The sequence below is a fragment of the Aedes albopictus genome, chromosome 3 (genome assembly GCF_035046485.1).
Source record: "Aedes albopictus strain Foshan chromosome 3, AalbF5, whole genome shotgun sequence".
Taxonomy (NCBI): domain Eukaryota; kingdom Metazoa; phylum Arthropoda; class Insecta; order Diptera; family Culicidae; genus Aedes; species Aedes albopictus.
This window is the reverse complement of record NC_085138.1, coordinates 112,078,473-112,100,647: the sequence shown is the minus strand read 5'-3', so window position 1 is coordinate 112,100,647 and position 22,175 is coordinate 112,078,473. Positions and strand designations below refer to the sequence as shown.

The window sequence follows — 22,175 nt, the reverse complement described above, 5'->3', positions numbered from 1 at the left end:
AAATAGGTAATATGGCGGACAGTTCTTCTAACTTGATCGATCGATTTTTTTCTTCATCCAGTTTTTCTACTCCATTACAGCACAGACTTTCTGCTCTAGAATCTCCTCTTCGAACGGTATTTCGATTCACAACTTCCAGTAATTCTGAGCTCAACGCATCGGGCTTGTTATTGATATCTTGAGAAGGAAGACCTCTTCCGATATTCTCCAGTATTTCAATTTCCGACTGCGAGCGACTCCTCAGGAACATGGTTGTATCCCACTTCTGATGTTTTAGTAAAATACGTGTTATCTCTTTGAACGTTTATTACGGTATGAACGGCTTAAGTCAACTGTCAAAGTCTTTCCTGAGTCATGGCCTAAGATTGGGAGTAGCTTAGTAATTAATGTAGGTACTTAACATTGTACACTTCTTCATACTACACTTAACCTTCCTTTTGCATCACGTTGGAAACAGCTCGCTCCCTATTATTCACAAGGAGGGTTAATGGAGGTATCTAAACAGACTTTTCCTAAATGGATTTTTCTAAATGGAGGGTCCTATCCCACGCCAATAATCCTTTGGAATCACAAATCCTTGTTGAATTAAGCTATTTGTCACATAACTTGTACCAGCATCTGATCATTTGTGTAACCGTTAATAGACCATCCAATCGAGTATAGGTATTAGTCAATTCTATTTTTGCCATCCGTTTCGTTTGTGAAACAATTTGCACAAGTTCATTGATAAACTGCGATACCCCAACAACAGCTTCACGGTTCGTTAGTCAACGTTTAAGTCGACGAAAAACGAACAGCGTCATAAAAAGCATACGAAAGCGAAGCACACCTTAAGAAACTGAAATTGAAACAAACTTATTGTATAAAATTGGTGCATTCGGACGTTCAATGGTATCACTTGATCGTGATCACCAGCTGAAAGCGCATCTCTTGGATGGTCACAATGAAGGTGGGTATCAGTAATTGGGTTCAATGTCAGTCGATCAACTTGATATTAATTACTGTTTCAGGTGCTGAGCGCGATCGTTGTCATCGCTTTTGTCGTTTGCGGCGTATCGTCGCAGAGTTTCAGTCAACAGGATCAACGATACATTGAATCGTACCGGTACCTCAACCGGCATGAAAATCAACGAGAACTCCATCGTCCGGAAAGCAGACAACAGTATTATTACATTCAGCAATCTCAGCAGAACGTAAACGACAATGTACAACACAGGCATCAATCGCAAAACAATCAAGAATCCCTAAGAAATTATAACGATTATAATCCTGTCAGTCGTTATAACAATCAACAAAATATGCGGGCACCCGAGTACCAACAGGATCCCAACAGGAAAGTTATCTATCAGGCTGTCCCCTACCCGGTTCCAGTACCTGACAATCAATATCACCATGCCCAAAAACAAGCAGATGATCCAGCATTCGAAATTCAACAAGCAATCCCGATCTACATGGCACGGCAAATCTACCAGCTAAGCCAGGGTGGCGCCTGGAAGCTAATTTCCGAGGAGGAGATCCGAAACCCAGGTCCCGATGCGAACTTCAACCAGCGACTGCTGCCGCCTTTGTTCGTGCAATATCCGGCCGTGACTGTGAACCACCACCGACATTAGTGCGCTATCTTTAGGGTCCTTTGTCAAATAAATGGCTCGTTATAAGCCGGAAAATTGAATTACTCCGGAAACTGTTTACTGCTGGACGCGCTTACTTTATGCAAACACAAATAACTGCTCCTTGGGCGCCACTTGGAGGCAGCAGCCGCTAGTACTCTCTCCACTCCATACACACGCCAAGGAACGCAAATCGCATTCCTTGCTTACAACAGTGCTCCTAGCTGGCTGCGGTGGTCTGGAGAACCAAGGGCCAGGATTCAGCAACATGCTTCTCGATTTCATGGATGGCGTGGAGGGGCCATCATTTTTTCCTTATGCTGTATTCGCGGTCTTATTCATTGTGTACATACCAACAATTTATATTTATGAGACCAAGTTCAGTGTGCAAATAAATTATACACACCATCAACACGCTGCTGGTCGGTCGATCGGTGGTGCCTGCGTGTCGTCATATTCGTACACACTCCGGTGGCCCCATTCTCTCCATATTGGGGAGAACGCTTCGGAACGCACATATGCGTCGTAGCCCACTGCGAAGAGTTTTCATTTATCGATTTTTATTTAGATCTCTTCTTGTTTTTTGTGCAACACGTTCCAACTGAGACTTCAGGGTCGAAAGTAAATGTTAAAAAAAAGTGGGATGTTTGTCAAAACTCGAAACTCAAAATCTGATAGTTCTTGAAAGTTATCAACATTTGCTGCTTGGAATTTTTCCAGAGGTTACTGTAAATATGGTTGCAAGCAGTTAGTCGACAAGGAGAGCGTCCAACATAGCTCTGTTCCTCAGAAGTTCCTACCTCATTCATCCACGGGTTAAGCGATGGCAAAGACCGCCAGTTAAGAGTTGTGTGCTTAGCTGGTAGTGCAACCTGAGCACTGTTGTCCTGAGCGTCTGTTCTCCAAGGAGGTGCGGCTCAAACAGCGCACAGTGGTCCACGAATCAGATTTACGAGGAAAGATGCATTCAACGCCTTCAAATGAGTTTTAAGACAAATATGGTCTTCTACAAAGTTGTCCCTAATAATAAAGCCCTCTTTCCTATGTGCATGAAAATTAGGGTGGTCCATATTTTCAAAGAAATTGGAAACCAAACTTTTTTATTTGCAAGAATAACTGTATACATTCTTCGGGAAAATAGTAGATTTATCAATTTTGAGCAAGTATGCTGAGGACATTTTTTATGTAGCTTTAAAATTGACCGATCTAGAGATATTTTCCTGAATAAGCTTAGGGTGGTTCAAGGAAAACCGGTTTTCTGGTGTTAGCTTTTTCAGTTCCGATTTTTCATCAAAGTCGCCCAAGAAACACTTGTAGAGAATTTGAAGACGCGTCGTTTCGCGCTGAGATGGTCGTTATCTCTTTTGGTTCAATAGCTACAGGTATTTTTCTTTAAAAAATCATAGTTTTTTGTAAAGCTGTTATGTTGGGGCAAACATAAAAAATATCTTTTTCCCGCATTTTTTTTATATTTTTTACTTGAGTTACACAAATAACACCTCTCCAACGGATATTTTTTTATGTTTGCCCCAATCGGTCATAACATCTTTTCAAAAAAATAAGATTTTATAGGGAAAACACCTGTAACTATTGAACCAAATGAGATAAAGACCATTGTCACAAAAATAAAAGAAATTAATTATTATAAAGGATTAACATATCACAACACATAGAACCTTACAAATGTACAAATAAGAGACATCACAAATAGACACAGCATAATACAAAACATAAATGTGCCCTGCTATCGAGATGGAAATTGGGTCCATCAGTCATCCTGGAATTGTATTTTAGTTGGCATTTTGCCTTTTAGTTCACAGCATTTGTTGCTGTGTTCATAGCTTGGTTTTGTCTAGGAAAACTAATCCTAATCGTCCATCCCGAATCGGGTTTTAATGCAAGACGGCTGCATTTTGATGTCCGTGCTAGGAACCGTTTGCCTGTCTTGCAGTCATTTATCGCAAGAAATATCCTGGAAGTATGCAACCGCTTTGGTTGCTAGGGCTATTTCCTCCTGAGTAATGAAAGAACCCTTTAAATGCACATCAAAATTGTGAGAATATTCACAAGTTAAAATCGAACATGCAACAGAAAAATAAAACTGGTAAACCATCTCAGCGCACGAAACGACGCGTCTTCAAATGCTCTACAAGTGTTTCTTGTGCGGCTTTGATGAGAAATCGGAACTAAAAAGTTAACACCAGAAAACCTGTTTTTCTTGAACAACCCTAAGCTAACTCAAAAAATACCTCTAGATCGGTCAATTTTAAAGCGACATAAAAAGTGTCGTCAGCAAACTTGCTCAAAATTGATGGATCTAAACTTTCCCGAAGAATGTATACAGTTATTCTTGCAAATAAAAAGGTTTGGTTCCCAATTTCTTTGAAAATATGGACCACCCAGATTTCCATGTATATTGAAAAGAGGGCCTTATTCGTAGAAACAACTTTGAAGAAGACCATATTAATCTAAAAAAATCATTTGAAGGTGCTGAATGCATCTTTCTTCGTAAATCTGTTTCGTGGACCATTGTGCAGCGTCTGTTCTGGCATCCAGCGGCTGAGTATCAAATCGCCCCCTTAATGCTAGAACAAGGTAACTCGTTTTGAAAAATGCGGATAAAAATGGCTGGTAAAACATATCCTGGTATAAAACATACTCTTTGTTGGTCTTAAAAGTTGAATTAATATGTGTTTTCGAGTTTTCAATTGACAAACTTGTGTTTATTGTGGTGTGATTTTCGTTCGAAAGTGGATTCGATCGAAAACAAGAATGAGGATGTATATAATTAATGCTTGGAGGGATCCCCAGAATGTTTTGTGAAATTAACTTTAGAGCAATGCCTTGGCAAATAATTCACTAAATAAATTTATGTGCGTTGTGGATATTATGAAGGAATATATCTAAGAATATCTGGGAAATTACTGGAGCGATGCATAAATGAGTTCAAACAAGAATCTTGAAAGATTTTTCGAATTAATGCAGGAAGAAAATTCTGTAGGGAAACTTTGCCGACAAAAGATTTGTACTTAATGAAGATTCTCCTATGAACTTTTCCAAATGTTTCTTTGATCTTTTTTTAGATATTCAGTTGTATGTTAGAGATTGCTCTGTAACCTTCTAAGCAGCTTAAGCAGCTTCATTTTTAAGTATTTTGGAACTTGAAAGCTCAAAAAAGGAAATCGTAAAGCCTTCTAAGCTACTTTTGACGGAACTTTCTCAAAATAAATGTAACAACAAAGATATATTTTTCAGATTCACCACGATCTTTTTTTTCAAAGGAAGTATGAAAGATGTCTGAATTTGCTATATTGCTTTTTCACTCGATACTTCTATTTAAATAACTTTGAACCGAATCTGCCACGGGTTTCATAGTGTTTCCAGCGGTTTTAGGAGGGTTCACGGGCTTCCAAGAGAGCTTCAGAAATTTTAGGACGTTTTAGGGAGTTTTGCGGGATATCTGAGACTTTCAGGAGGTTTCTGTAAGCTCCAGACCGTTCAGACAGGCTTCGTTGACATTTGAATGGCATTTATAGATCGTTTTATTTTATTAATATTTTTTTAATTAACGTGTACTTTAACTTAAAGCTAAGTTTGGTAGGGTCGTCGGAGTCTTGCATTCTGAGAGGTTTTAGAGGCAATTTATAGCATTTCAGGGGTATTTTCATGCGTTTTCAGGGGGTTTCTGGAGCCTTTCAAAGATGTTTCACAGCAGAAAAACCCACATCATAAAAAACCAGATCATTTCAAATGTTTTTTTTATATAAAAAAAACTCATCGAATTTGTTAAGAATAATGCGCAAGAGTTAGTAAAAAAATCAGGATTAGTCCTAAATTAGCCCAATTGCTAAATCAGGACAGATGGTAACCCTACCCTGGAACCTTTTGAGCCCCATTGGGACCCACTGAAACGTCCCTGAGATCTCATGAACCCCATAAAACGCTTCTGAGACCTCCTAAAATGCCCCACCCCTGAAAATCAGTGAGGTGCCCCTGGTGCCTTCTGGTACCCCAATAAGCCCTCTTAAATGCCCCTGAGATTTTATGAAATGCTCCTGAGACCCTGGAAACCCCTCCAGAAACCCGTTGAACCCCCTGAGACACATTGAAACCCCCTGTGACGTCCAGGTGCCCCTAAGACTTCTTGAAACGCCCCAGAGAATTCCTAAACCTTCTTAAACCCTCTGAGACCCCATGAACCCCATGAGACCCCTCTGAAACTTACCTTTGAGACCCCCTGGAATGCTCCATGGATTTCCAAGTACCCCCTAAAACCCTCTGGAACCACCCCGTCCTCCCGAAACCTCTTGGGGCTCTCTTGAAGCGCCCGTGAGACATCCTGAGACCTCCACGTACCCCTTGGAACTAACCTCGTTTCATCCAAATCTCTTGGGATCTCCCTGAAGCACCCATGAAACCCCTGAAATGCTCCTGAGACCTCCATGTATCACCTGGAACCCCTGAGGCTCCCTTTAATACCTCTTCAACGCTCTCTTTAACGAGACCTACCGAGACCCACTGAAATCCCTTGGGAACCCCGTCGTGAAGCGTCATCAGGATGTCGGATAGCAACCCAACTAAAATGGTTCTCGACAGTCATCCGACCGGTACGAGAAGACGTGGAGCGCATCGAGCTAGGTGGGTCGACCAAGTGGAGGACGATCTGCGGACCCTACGCAGAGTGCGAAACTGGAGACAAACAGCCATGGACCGAGTGGAATGGAGACGGCTACTATGTACAGCAGAGGTCACCCCGGCCTTAGCCTGATCGGTAAGTAAGACTCCTGAAGCGTCTTTGGGGCCTCCTAGTAGCCCCTGGAACCACCTGAAACGCCCTTGAAATGGAGTACAATGAAATTCCATTTTAGTAATGCGTGTTCCCGCATCAAATTCGATGATCGATTTTTTTTCATTTGCCTAAAATTATGCATAAAAGCATTATTCATGACAAAAAAATCGCAGTCCTTAAACCACCGACGAACCGACGTGACAGTGGTGTTTAAAAACTGTCCCCCCCAAATTTAACGGTCGACCAGCAAAGCGAGCGAACGCTTCTGTCAAATCAGCGCAGACGCGAACCGCTTCCTATATGAACACACGGGGGTTCGGGATCAAGCTATCAAAACAACGCACGGTCAGAAAATTCACTCATTTTCGAGCTAAAGTGGGACAACTCAAAATTGAGTAAATTTTTTCTCCAGCGATAGCGCTGGCCCAAGTGCGAAAATCTCATCAGTTTAAGCCGTATAATATACTTGATGATGCGAAGAATATTATACGGCTTCAACCAGTTGGATTTTTGCACTTGGGCCAGCGATATCGCTGGAAATGCAATTTACTCATTTTTTGAGCTGTTCCAGTTTAGCTCAGTTTTGTGTGAATCTTACTCATTTTAGAGTAACATTTTCTTAGCGTGCGCGAACCCTTATACACTGAACCAAAACCCCATCCCGAAATCGTCTGATTTGTCCGACCATCCAGTCCAAATTACCAAAATCGTGTTTTCGAATGACGAATCAGTCATACGGCAATCATCCTGAAAAGCGGATGACGATCATCTTATGCGCGTATGAGTCGACGCACGCTATGTGAATGAATATTAGTTGCAGAGCGAAGACCACACAGATGCACCAAATTTATTCATCGATAGCGTAACAAGTTCCTTGATCGTGACACCCGGGACGTTGACGATAATGCGTCGCATGTCCTATCCTGGACATGTCATATTTTTGGAAAAGGGTGCCCGCAAGGGTACCCTAGCCACTAAGCACATAATTTTTTAGAAGAATAGCGGTGTCATTATTGTTATCAATCGCTAAAAAACAAAGTTGCTCGACCATATGGTCGACATTCTATTTTCATATCACTGTCATCCGGTTTTAAGATGACATCATTCGGTCGGTGGACCATACGGTTTCCGACCGAATGTCGTTAAGGGGCGTGATCGTATCGCCTCTCAGTCGATCTTGGGCGGGGGTTTCCGTCGAGGTTTCCGTTCAGTGTAGGGGTGGCGGTAGTGTTCGGCTATTTTTCATCATGGCGTCGGGGACAACAAATTTGAATTTATTTGTTCTAGCTGACACGTCGGTTCGTCGGTGCTTAAACTACGTAGACTCAATTTTGGTCATCTTACACCCACCCTCCCCCATCGTAGACTTTCGTCCATACAAAATTATAGAAATTTGTATGGACCGTAGACTTTGGCCCATATTTTAGACACTCACTTCGTGGAGAGTCGTTTTCATAGCTCTGTCACGACTTGGTGTGAAAACCTTACTTTGTACAGTAAACTTTTAGATATAGTGGACTTCGTGGCCGCGCGGCTAGCAGCGTCAGTTGTCTAGCCGTTTCGTAAGCCTCGGAGTGTGGGGTCGATTCCTGCTCCAGTCGTTGGAAACTTTTCGTCAAACGTAAAATTCTCCACTGAACCACAGGGTGCTTCATGTGTTGTCCGTTGTCTCATGTTAGTGATCGTTCACTAACGGTGTAGCGTCTTTTTTAGAAAAATCCTCCATACACTGTTTCTGATAGCTTTTGTGCTTCTGAACTGAGACAGCATCAAGTGAGTGTATTTTTTGCAAGTGAGTGTTCCCATCATGGTTCCCATCCTTGGTGTTTCCTTTGTAAATTCCTTCAGTATTTCTTTTATGACTTAACAGGAAATTTTTTGCAAACCCTCATAACAATTCTTTCGACAACTTTTTTTTCAAAATTTTCATTTTTATTATTATTCTTCAAAAAAATATTTTTATTATTATTCTTCAATCCCTACAGAATTGCTTCGTCTGTTCCTTTTGTAATTGCTTATGAAACTGAATCTGCAAATTCTTGCAAATACTTTTTTATTACTCGTTCGGGAAACCGTTTGGAAATTTCTTTGGTAATTTCTTCGGAAGTTGCTTAAGACTAGCCTGGATGCACTTCCTTATTTTTTGATCATTGTTTTTTTTTTTCAAATTACATAACGGAGCAATATCTTCAAAATCTGTTTCCATACATAGGATATTGGTTCCCTTATTAAGCATGTGGCTCTAATTTTCATCCTACTCAAAACAAATGAATGAAACGGTGCACCGCGGTGTTTGTTTTGTTGCTTAGTTTTGTATTTTTTTAGAAGTCAGTACACACGAAAACAAAAAGACTGGAATTAATCGGTGCCGTTATCAAATAGGATGAATTTGGGAACATGAGATTGCTAAGGGCACCCATACTCTATTTAGAAAAAGGATCAAGGCATCTCATGATTTTTTTTCCCAAGTAGAAAATGTAAATCAGTTTTCCAGAAACCGTCTATATATGGAAGTCAATTCTGAAAATATTTCTCCGCTATTTAAAAAAAAACAAAAATGAAAATGTCAGTTTCGCCTTTAGCATTTTTTTGTGAATTCCTTTGTTTGTTATGCAAATTTCTGAGATGATTACACTAGTTTACAGCATTTTTGAACTAGGTAAGCTGATAATCATTTTTGGTGTAGAATCATGCCCTGAGTTCGAAAACGTGAAGAAAAAAAATTACAGTAGAGCGGAAATTTTTTCGACTTTCCATACAAAGTTGATGATTTGAAATCGATTTTTGTTCTATTTTTAAGCAACGTCGCTCACTTTACACATCTTCTCCGTAATGAATGCTCCGATTGAGCTGAATTTTTTACTGTAACTCGCCTACATATGATAGTTCAAATAAACGTTGAGAAAGAATTTTTAGAATGTTTTTTTTTTATTGAAAAAATACATTTCTTCATATATTTTTGGAAATTTGGCTAAAATTTAAGGAGATCGTCCCTAACACTCGCCAATATCTTGAATTACATCAATCTGACGCAAAACCTGCATTCAGATGATCGAATGGTATTGTATTCAGCATTTAATTTATGGAAAAAGATGTGAAATTGGTTGAACAAAACGCAAGATATTTGAATTTTAGTAAATTTTATATTTTAAAAAGTTGTAAAACTCGATATTGAGCTACTACTCAAAAATTGTTCTACTTAAAAAATTTTGAAGCACGGTTTCGAAATCAGTGATAAATTGTACTTCAAAAATTTTGGTCGTTGACAGAAGTTCACTATTTTCGTTTTATTTTGTAAACAAGTGTTATCTGTAAGTTTCTTTGGAATTTCTAAGGAAGTTTCAATCGGCTATTTGTTTGCAAATTCATTCGGTTATTTCTCTGGCAATTTATGCATTTCAGCGATTTCTTCAGCCATTCTTTCAGTCATTTCCTGACCCCCCCTCCCCCCAAAAAGTCTACGTGGTTTATGAACGGTCCCTTACTAGTTCAACTGTCAAGAAATAAACACACTACCGATTTGTCGATGAATTTCTGCGTAGCTTGAAGCTCTCCATGTTTATGGGTTTTAGTGTGCGTTTGACCAATTGCATATCACCCAGGGGCAACGTTGTTTTTGCAAATGCGATTAATTATCCGTAATAGGTGTAATCCCAGAACAATTAAATGGTAGTCCGGAAGCCATGACATCTTGAAACTGCTCACTGAAATTGATACTGTTATCTTCGGCTCATTATTGCCTGCAGATATTTGCATAATTGAGAAAACAACTAATTAGTTTTTTTCGGAAACAGAAAAGTATGGCGAATTTTATGCTGACAAAGTGGTTGAATATCGAGACGTCTTGAATTGGGATACAGATGCCTTGGTCATTTAAACGTGCGTGGGATAGTACAATTATTGCTGAATTTTCTGTTCCCAAGTAGAGCGCTCAAATGAAATTCAACCTATTTTTGCAAATGATTTTGACAACAGATCCAGTATGGAGGAAAATATGGAGCCGGATTTCTGGATTTTTCATACAAACTACAAATTGAAACCTTTCATTTGACACATTGGTAGTTTTCATAGAATGATTGGTTAGTTTTATAAAAAAAAATTCCTTGGACTGGCCAAAACCGGTGCCCGTACTCTATAACATAATTAGTCGATAGTTTTTTATCTCAATTTTTTTGGGTAAAATGTAAAAACCATCGTTTATCTAAATTTTCCATAATAAGCCACTTAACCAACTAGAATTACAATTTTTCTTCCAAATGAATACGAAGAATTAAAAAAAGAAATGACAGACATTAATTGCCCAATGTTTCGACACGGGCTAACTGTCTTCTTCAGCGTAAAATCAACTTGCTGACCGATAACTATCTACATATTTCCTGCTGTTACCGGACTTGCATTTAAACCGTGTGCACCAACCGAACGTCTCCACCAGAGTAACATTTTATAGTCAAATAGACTAGAAGAGGTTCCAAGAACCACCATAAAACCAAAATGAAAGAAAAAGGTTTTATAAAGGTTTACAAAACTTCTACAAGGCTAATTGGTCAGCAAAATGTTACTTGAGCTGCTATTGTTAGTCCGTTACGTTTGACAAAATATCACCCAACCATGGTGCAATTAACCCCACATCCCCTCATGTAAGCGAACCGAACGCATGATTGTGCGATTATGATAGCTCATAAATAAAAGCGGAAAGTGAGGAAAATTTGATCGCACCGCATCACACGAGAGCTCCCAACGCACGATTACAATGTTTGCCTCAATGCTACTGACGACGACGTGCCCCTACCTCCAATTGCCAGCAGGATGATGAGCAATGGCCCGTCATCGACCGGTGGCAGCCAGCTCAACAGTGGCAACGAACAGATAACTGACAAGCTGACAGACTGCTGACTGCTGGTGGTAGGTCTGAGACTTGGAATTGGAAAATAAAGGGGTCATGGTTTGGGGTTCTGGTTTTCATCCGAATAACGTCGAACTCCGTTGAAGTGGTGTTGAATATTTTGCATTCCTTGTTTCATGATAAAAGACTGGCTGCTCGTTGGGTATGGTTGTCTGGAATGTTTGCACTTGATTCATGTTCAAATGAATGGAATGATTAAAATGTTTAAACTCGATCCTCCGGCAAATCAAAACGATATCCACAGGTATTATGCAATCTTAATGCTCGAGTAATCACGCTATTGTATTTTGTACAACATGTTGAAAAATTCTCACTTTATGTACTCAGCATAACGTGGTGCTGGTCGCGACTGTAGGAAGGTTAATTGCAAAAGTAAAAATATAATGAACAGCAATATCTAACTCTGTTAAGTATGGATACTATTTATAGTAAAGAAATGGGTTTACGCATTGTCGCGTCCATTTTGATTATTATCATTCCAAACTACCATTAACAAGCACATAGAAAAATGTTCTATTTATTGAAGGTTTTTCCCAAGTAAGATTTATAGCAGCAAAAATTGGTAGGTATAGTATACATCTAGCTGGCTGATAATTTACTCAACGCGAGCCCAAGGAGTTCAACTTTTGACTGCGTGGGCTTGAATTTAATTGGCTCTCCGGATGCCAAAGGCAACTGGCGATGGTTGGTGACGCTAATTAACTTCAATTCAGATGAAAATGAGACGATAATTGGATCATTTACAATTCCACATCGCAAATAGCCGTGTGATTAAGTGTTGTCATGTTCGTTGGAAGATGAAATTTAGGAAAAGGGTAACCAATACGATGCTTACAGTCTCCAATTGCTTCAATTGCTACTGACCACTGCTATAAAGGACTGGACTTAGGGCCCCTAAAGCCTTAGTTGTAAAGGCGTAATTTAATGGGTATTCAGCATCAGGTATCAGCAGGTCGGCTCCAGAGGAACGTTCTCCTCCATATGGGAAATTTGTACCATCGCCATGAACATTACCTGAGGGAGGAGAAGGAAAAAAGGATGGGACAGCGAAAAGGACAGGTAAGAGAATAGGATCGTCAGACACGCATAAGCGTACCACAACGGGTTCACACAGCGTCCTAATGTAATGACCGAGTACTCGGAAACGTAGTTGCGCAAAAACTGGACAGTTACACATCAAATGATACGAAGTTCCATATTCAGATTCACAGCTACCACATACAAATAAATCAGCTTGTTAAATATTCGCCATATGATAGCTGAGTCGGCAGTGGCTAGTCAATACTTTGACCAGCATGCTGCAATTCTGCTTAGCAAGATTTGTTAGATACTTCGCCACCCCTGGAGGTGGCTCAGAACAATACAATTTTGATTGACTCCAAACTATTGCAATATTGTTTGTCTTGAGTTGCAGCCCAGGTGTCAATCTGAAGCTTAACCCACCACTTCGATATCGGAATAGCTGTCTCGGGGCCAATGAAGTCATGTGATGCTCCAGTGCAGCTAACTCATCAGCCATTTCATTTCCAGCGATGGAAGAATGGCCAGGTACCCATACGGACCCGTTCATAAACCACGTAGACTTTTTGGGGGGAGGGGGGGGGGGTCTGACCAAAGTCTACGCTTCATACAAGTTTTTCAAATTTTTGTATGGACAAAAGTCTACGAGGGGGAGGGGGGGGGGTGTCTGAGATGGCCAAAATTTGGTCTACGTGGTTTATGAACAGCCCCTACAAGGTAAACAGCATTAGCTGAATTCAGCTCATCGATTTGAGTTCAACAAGCGATAACTAACTTTGACTTAGAGTTGGCCGAAGCAAGTGCTTCAATAGAAGCCTGGCTATCTACCAAATGCGTAAGACTGGTGAAGCCCTAGCTCACGAGAGTGGTATCAGGTATCAGTAGGTCAGCTCTAGAGGCACGTTCTCCTCCATTCGGGAAATTTGTGCCATCGCCATGAACACGAGCCTATTCATCATTTACCTGACGGAGAAGGGAAGGAAAAAGGATAGGACATGGGAAAGGTCAGGTAAGGGAATAGGATCGTCATACTCGCAAAAGCGTACCACAATGGGTTCACATAGCGTCCTGAAAAGGACACTGTAATAACGCATAAGCGTACCACAATGGGTTCAAACAGCGCCCTGAGAAGGGCACTGTGATAACGCATAAAGCGTAAAGAGAGCCTATAGCTCTTTACCACAGCGGGTCAAGAACAACAGAACGTCCTGAAGATTCAGGTTTCTGAAGTCAGTTTCATAAGAGTTTCCCGAGTACTCGGAAACGCAATTGCGCAAAAACTGGATAGTTACATATTAAATGATACGAAATTTCATATTCGGATTCACAGCTATCACAGGCAAATAAATCAGCATGCTGAATATTCGCCATGTGATAACTGAGTCGGCAGTGGCCAGTCAATGCTTTGACCAGCATGCTGCAATTCTGCTTTGACAGATTTGTTAGATACTTTGCCACCCCTAGAGATGGTTCAGTACAATACAATTTTGTTTGACGACATGACTCCAAACTATTCCAGTATTATTTGTGCTGAGTGGCAGCCCAGGTGTCAATCTGAAGCTTCACCCAACACTTGGATACCGGAATAGCTGGCTCAGGGCCAATGCAGTCATGTGATGCTCCAGTGCGAGCTAACTCATCAGCCAATTCATTTCCAGCAATGGAAGAATGGCCAGGTACCCATACCAGGTGAACAGCGTTTGCTGAATTCAGCTCCTCGATTTGAGTTCGACAAGCGATAACTATCTTCGACCTGGAGTTGGCCGAAGCAAGTGCTTTAATAGCAGCCTGGCTATCTGAACAGAAGTATATTACTTTGCCCATTACGTGCTGCTGAAGTGCTGATTGCACTCCGCATATAAGAGCAAAGATTTCGGCCTGAAAAACGGTGCAATGTCTACCAAGTGAATAAGACTGATACAGCCTTAGCTCACGAGAATAAACACCAGCACCTGCTCGTCCTTCGAGAAGGGAGCCATCAGTGTATCACACGATGCCGTCTGAAATACTTTTCTCCAGATAACCAGATGTCCACTCTTCCCGGGAAGGGAATTTCGTGGAAAATGTCCTATATGGAAAATTACAAGCAATTGTAAGATCACTTTTGGGTTTAAGACCCTAAGTTGTACCAAAGGTTCGACGGCATTGCCCGAAGGCCATACAAGATTTCTTGATTCTGAACTCAACATGAGGTGTCCAGGAAAGCTAGGAATCAAGAATGACTCCAACGTACTTTACCTGTTCAGTCACATTGATTTCAGAATCAAAGAGACGTAAAGGTCGAACGCCATTACGGTTTCGCCTTTCCGTAAAAAGAACAATTAGATGTTTACTCGTATTAACCGAAAGGCCATATTGGCGACACCAACCATCAACTACCTGAAAAGCGCTTTGCATCATGTTGAAAAGGGTGCTGGCTGATGCACATACCAACTAACAATGTTAGATAGCTGTCGGCAAAACCATAAGTAGGAAAACTGCTATTATTGAGTTGAGCGTATCTGCTACGAGATTCCACAAAAGCTATGACAAGACTTTCTTTTGGGGGCATCTAATCGCTGCTTGACGCAATATCGAGTAGAGATGTCGGTTTTTGAGCATTTGGTGAATCCAACTGGAAATCATTGAAGATATGCCATGCTGCCCATAATCGCATAGTTGACGTAAGCGCCACTGTAGTTTTTAACACACTTTTGAAAACTTTAAAATGATTAATTAAAAATTGATGATTTTTTTCACGTTGATATCTAGCTTGTGATTAGATCCTGTGCTCTATTGAATAAAACTGGTCACAATTATACACATTTGATATTAGCTTGTGAGTGATGACATTGTCAATGGTGGTTACGTCAACTATGCGATTATGGGCAGCATGATGCCGTGCGGCTTCCAATCGTTGCCATAAAGGCACGTTGTCAAAGGCACCCTCGATATCTAAGAATATACCCAAACAAGATTGATTTTGAGTGAATGCTTTCTCGATATCATAAACATCCTTGTGTAAAAGAGTCACAGTGCGGATTTATAGGCATGTTGGTTCACATGAAGAGGCACGTTGGCCAGATGAACATCACGGATGTTCTAATGCGTTCTATAATCTATGCATTACAGAAGAAAGGAGGTCATGCTGATAGGTCTGAGACTCTTTGCTTCTTCATACGACGCACGACCCACTTTCGGAATAAACTTCACAGTAATATACCGCCAAGATTTGGGAATATACCTTGTACCAGAACTGCAAACAAGTTTTTTTTTTCAAAACATGTTTGAAATAATCAAATCTTTTCTGAAGCAAAATAAGATAAATCTCATCTGCACCAGGACATATAGTTACAATACCCCGAGCCGAAACCAGAGAATCATAATTACAAGAAAAGACATCAGGTTCATCCGAAGATATAATATCCACATCCACACATCCGGGGGAGTGTGTGCTGAATAAGCATTCTAGAACTTCCTCATCAGTGGAAGTGAAATTGCCATTTGGCAAACGAAGTTCGTTCACTCGAAAATCCTTAGATTTCGAAAGGATTCTGTTGAACCGACTGACTTCACTCAAACTGGAAACTGGAAGCTTCGCCAGATCAGATTTCCACCAAGGGGTTCCTCTTGTGGTCTTCACAGACCATAGAGAGCAAGTTTCTTCAAAAGCTTCCATGATTAAGGCCGTTGTAGTATCAACACCATCATTCAAATCACTTGGATTGTCAATGGATGGCGAGTATCTATGAAATTTGGCCGCAACCAAATCAGTAAAGAGATCCCAGTTGGTTGACCGGGGACTCCAAAAATGCAAAGTTTACGAAATTGCATTCTTGTGATGTACAAAAGTGATGTTCAGATAAAGATTCTGCATCTGGCACATGCCAATTACATACCGTGATAGACATTCGTTTAGCCGAGGTCGAACAATTTTCAAAATAGTGTCGGGAAACTCATACAATAGATGTTATGATAAAACTTTTTTTTATTGCAGTGATAGTATATCTAGTACAGTTTTATGAAAAGGTGATACATCACACTTACATATACACTGAAACAAAAACGAGGGTGAAAACCCTTTAAATGTCATTTTTTGCCTAGACATTCGTTTAGCCGAGGTAAATGAAAAAACCCAAATTAATCCACCTAGAGGTGATAGTGCCTTTCTCGTCGTATATGTTCTCACGATCTTTCCGTCGACGTAAGTCAAAATGTTCCTGAATGCTGATATTTTTTAAGAAAAGCAAGCATTTTATCAAAGTCATCATTGAAATGACTTAAAACTTATTGATGGCACATACTCCGACGTTGTGTTCAGCGTAAAAGCAGAGCTGAATAATATCAGATTTCTCAGTTGACTGCTTGAGTACCTTCACTAGCATTGGGAGCTGATCAATATCAAGACGATACTAACAAGCTAAGATATAACTTTTTACACATTCACAGATCACTTTGCGGTCTTCGATTAAGTTTATTCTGCACATTCTAGGTTATATTTTATTGAACGTTAAAAACAAGAACGTAGTGAGTATAGTGAGACGTCTGTTTGTATGTGGGTTTAATATGTCAAGATTTTGTTCTCTTACACATATTTATCGCTTGCATTGATTTTATTCACTTTCGTAGTTCCGGCGAAGCATCAAACGCTGGCTGTGCAACCCTACCAGTAGTCTCTAATGTGGTATGAGCCTATTTTCTAGTTAACCGTTCTTCAGGTTATTAAAAAAGCCGTGATGTGATGTGTCGCATGGTACATTTGGATACTTTCCCCAAGTAGCACCTGCAACTAAAATGGAAATGATCATCGTTGCAAACATGTTGCAACTGAGTTTTCATGAAACAAACCAAATTAAAACCTATTAAAATCCTGTTGTCAATGCCAAACTGAGGTGTAACAGTTTTATAACAACTAGCAAAATGAAAACAAACGTCATCATTAGTCGAAACTTTCGAAACCAATTTGTAACTGAAGTATAATTTGATTGTTTCAACGAATCTTAGTTACAACCGTTTACAAACCAAATCAACCAAAACATTGATTCTGATTGTTATAAACATGTTGCACCTGGAACTTATTTAGAACATAACGAACAATTTTGACAGGAGAGATAGAAGTTCCAAAATGTGCGGCAAAATGTTTTTGTGATCATGAAAAATATAAAATGCACTATAAAAAACCAAAATGTTTCAAAAATAACGAAATCGTGTACAAATAAAATGTAACCTTTTCTTCATAAATTTATCGACATATTCCAAATTTAATAAAATTAAAATGGTAAAATAGAAAAAAAAATCTGATTGGAAGTATAATATTGACCCAATAAAAAAAATCTGTCTCATTTTCGCATTACTGAACGACTGGTACACTGAAATAAATTTTGTTGTGGAAACTACCGATTCCATAGTAAAATTACTAACCGTACCTATGATTCTCAACCGACAACAAAATCTGTTAAGGTAACTGAAATATGCTTGAGATTACTATGCATTGTAGTAAATTCAACTAAAAGAGTAGTCGTCTCAACAACAAAACATTGTTAATTTTTCCTGGACACGCATTTTACAACACAATATGGTTAAAAATACAATGTTCATTTGTTAAATTAAGATTATTATTGGTAATGTTAACTGCACTGTTAGTTAAGTTGACAGTGTTTTAGTGGAATTAACTGGAAATTGTTGTCGGTTGAGAATCATAGGTACGGTTAGTAATTTTACCATGGAATCGGTAGTTTCCACAACAAAATTTATTTCAGTGTACCTACCACTGGGAAGAATTGAATATATGGGGTTGTGAGAAATCTAACGTAACGTACAAAAATATTAGGATGTTCCCATGAAAAATTTTACAAAAAAAATTTACAATTTTTTACAAAAAACGTGAAATTTTCGTTACGTAATAAATGGACAGCCTCTTGTTGACGCAAATGGGAAGTACGCATTCAAGTGTCTGCTTTTTTGGTTATTTATATCCTACACGGAAAATTCGAACTACCTTATTTTGGGTCGATTTTACCCTAAAATGAGTATATCAAATTGATTAGTTACCCAAAATTAAGTTGTTTTTTTCCTCTCTCCCCCACAGATGTTATCGTAAATAAACAGGGATTGAATTTACCTACTAATTGGGTTTTTAAATTTTGAAAAATGTATTGATTTTTCGATTTTATACGAAAGAGCGCCTTTTCTGAGTCACCATGATTTTTTTCAGATTTTTAGAAGAATCAATTTCAAAGAGATTTTTTGAAATCACTTTAGACAGCTGGGCAACTGTTTGACAGCTCCGTCCAGTACAAACTGCGACGAGGGGTGATTCGACAAATCGCTCCCATGAGCCTCTGCACGAATTTGCCCTGTCCTGCTCACTCCCACAGAAAGTTTGAACACAGCGCGCACAGTAAAAGTCAAATTTGACTTTTACTGTGCGCGCTGTTTTTAAACTTTCTGTGGGAGTGAGCAGGACAGGGCAAATTCGTGCAGAGGCTCATACAAACTTCAAATTGATTTTTAAATAGGTTCCCAGACTCCAAAATTCATGAAAATTTGGATTTCGGCTCAGTTTGACATGCAGATTCAGAATATCGAATTATCTCAACACCATTAGAGAACCTTGCGTGAGTTTAATCGATTCACTCAAATGTTGACTTATTGGGCCGAACTATAGGATTACATCAAAAGAATCCAATTGTTAGTAGTTTGGCGGTTCCGTGTACCAGGTGCAGCATTGTTGTACTTTGTCAATACGGATTCCCATAGACATGATTCAGTAAATAGTATCTTTCCAAATTCTAAAATTAATTTTCAGCATTTTATGGGTGCATTAAATAAGCTACTGAAATGCACTCCGGCAAAGCAATATGGCGAGAAAATGTTTACCATAAATGCCTAAATTTTCACTCGCAAAATGATAGGTAGACTGAGGCGCGTTGAGAATACGGAGCTAAAATGCGTAACTTACCGATAAATCTGGAACGACACACAAATTGACGTTCTCGGTCAGCCTAATTTGCGGTATATTTATGCACACAATTTATTAATCACATGAACGAAACTGTTGTTGATGCATTATTACTGGCAGTGACGAATGTGGTGACTAGCTGACTAGTTGTCGAATCGGTCACCATTTTTTAAGTAGACTTAAGTTAACTTATAGTTGTATCTTGGTTATAATGCGATTGCATATTAAAACCGTTTATATCACGAATGGATGTTTTATATTGGCTCCACCTCTTGCGCTTTTTTAGTTGCAATTTAGTCGTTACTAAGACGATTGGTTCAAATGGCATAACTTTCAATATAGTTGCATACAAATTACAGGAACTTATTAATGTCCAAGTGTGTTGCTTGGGTCCGGAACAGGTTCCGGAGCACCACCGGGTCTCCCAGATATAGTCTGAGGCAATATCATTGCTAACATACATCAGGTTACCTAAAAAAAACCACGATTTGATTTATCTTATGCATGGGTACAAATCACTTTTACATTTGACCACTTCCAATGGGACACCCAGACCTAGTTTCGAGACACTTGTCTAAAATATGGTCTGAGGCTATGTTCTTACGAATCGATCATCGTGTTATCAAAAAAGGGTCTCCAGTTGGCCTAGTGGTTAAGACTATGAATCGCCAATCCGGAAACGGCGGGTTTGATTCCCGGGAACGGGAATTTCCCCGGGTCGGGAACATTTTCTCGACTTCCTGAGCATAGTGTATCATTGAACTTGCCTCACAATATACAAATTTATGCAATGGCGGGCAAAGAAAACCCTTCAATTATTAACTGTGGAAGTGCTCTAAAGAACACTAAGTAGAAGAGAGGCAGGCCAAGTTCCAATGCGAACGTCGAGCTATAAAGAAGAAGAAGAAGTTATCAAAAAAGCTGCTATTTGATGTACTGTCAAACCCCGTGTATTCATCACTCTTTAATAAGACACTTTTTAACTTGTACCCCGCGCATTCGAAATGAAATGAATTAAAAAAATGATCAAATGTCACAGTGTAATACACTGTAAATACGAATGATACGATATTGTGATGTTACTTACACCCGCAGCGGCTCCTCGTGCAGCTGCTACTTCCGAAAGTTCTAATTTGGTGCATTCCGACACCTGATCCGTTTGGTGATTAACCGCAGTGAACCTCGGGAGCCAACAATCGTCAAATGTACGAGCTATCAATTCGTACCACCACAATATATGTAAGATTTGTGTTCAAAAACAAATCATACAATCTAAACAAAACTAAAATAGAGTTAGTTTATCGAATTGAAAGTTTACACAGGTAATTTGACAGCAATCATTGTCGAGTTAGCGTGGTTTTATGGTACGATACGCATGGATTTGATTCCATTTCACATTTACAACTTTCGGTTCACATTTTACCACTTACCGATTGTCCCTGATGTGGTCTTAGACTAGTTTCATGCAAATTATTAATCAGTTCTCCTAAAAAGTCGCAAACTGATGTAATGCATGTATGGGTTTGGTTCATTCGTGCATTTCGCCAGTTCCGGCGAGGCACTCGAGTCTGGTTCCGGAACACTACTGACCTGAAACTATTTTCTTGCTGACCGTTCTTCGCGTTATCGAAGAAGCCGTTATTTAGTGTGCTGCGTGTATGCGTTTGTTTTTTTTTGTACATTTGACCACTTCCGTCGGGGCACCTGGAACCGGTTTCGGCACACTATTGGTTTTCCAAAGTATGGTCTATCATTTTTTTTGTTAACCGGTTATCAGCTTACCTAATAAGTCTTTAAATGTGTCGAATTAATGGGTTTGGTTCTCCATTTGACCACTTCCGATGGGGCAACCGTAATCGGTTGCGGAACACTACCGGTTGTCCCCAATATGGCCGGAAAGTTTTTTTTTTGTCAAATCAAGATGCCTTAAAATCCGTGATTTGATGTGTCGCTTGCATAGGTTTGGTTCCCTTTTATATTTGGCCATTTCCGGCGGGACACCCGGAACCGGTTCTGGATCACAACCGATTCAGATATGTTCTGAAAATATTTTCCTGCTTACTGTTCATCAGGATATCAAAAAAAGCCACGATTTGATATGTCCCTTGCATGGGTTTAATTAACTTTTATACTTTGCCACCTCCGGTGGAACATCTGGAACCGGTTCCGATATGGTCTGAGAATGCTTTCCTGCTTACTGTTCATCAGGTTATTGAAAAAGCTGTGGTTTGATATGTCACATGCATGGTTTTATTTCAATTTTATATTTGGCCACTTCCGACGGGACACCCGGAACCGGTTCCGGGACACAACCGGTTCAGATATGATCTGAGAATATTATCCTGCTTACTGTTCATCAGGATATCAAAAAAGCCACTATTTGATATGTCGCATGCATGGGTTTGGTTAACTTTAATACTTGGCCACTTCCGGCGGGACATTTGCAACCGGTTCCGGAACACTACCGGTTCCGATATGGTCTGAGAATGTTTTCCTGCTTACTGTTCACCACGTTATCGAAAAAGCCACTATTTGATATGTCGCATGCATGGGTTTAGTTCACTTTTATGTTTGGTCACTTCCGGCGGGACACCCGGAGCCGGTTCCGGGACACTACCGGTTCAGATATGGTCTGAGACTATTTTTCTGCTTACCATTCATCAAGTTATCGAAAATGCCATAGTTTGGTGTGCCGCATGGATGGGTTTGTAGCGTTTTCATATCTGGCCCCCTCCTGGGGTACCGGTCCGGAACACCTAAATGGCCATAACTCCGGAACGGCTGGACCGATCTGAACCATTTTCAATAGGAAACAATGGGACCAGATTCCGCGTTGAATGAACCGTTGGTCAATAAAATCGGTTGAGGTTTACTGCCAAAAAGTGATGTGAGTTTTTTTGTACACACACATAC

The 22,175-nt window shown here is 39.9% G+C and overlaps 1 protein-coding gene across 1 annotated transcript; it reads left to right on the top strand.

Moving 5' to 3' along the window:
• The first annotated feature begins 607 nt into the window (after window positions 1–607).
• LOC109423383 (transcription factor SPT20 homolog) lies at window positions 608–17,663 on the top strand. The gene is made up of 2 exons (XM_062856412.1): window positions 608–949; window positions 1,011–17,663. Exons 1-2 carry the CDS (start codon window positions 935–937, stop codon window positions 1,611–1,613), a joined length of 618 nt encoding a protein of 205 aa, XP_062712396.1. The 5' UTR covers window positions 608–934; the 3' UTR covers window positions 1,614–17,663.
• Window positions 17,664–22,175: the final 4,512 nt, after the last annotated feature.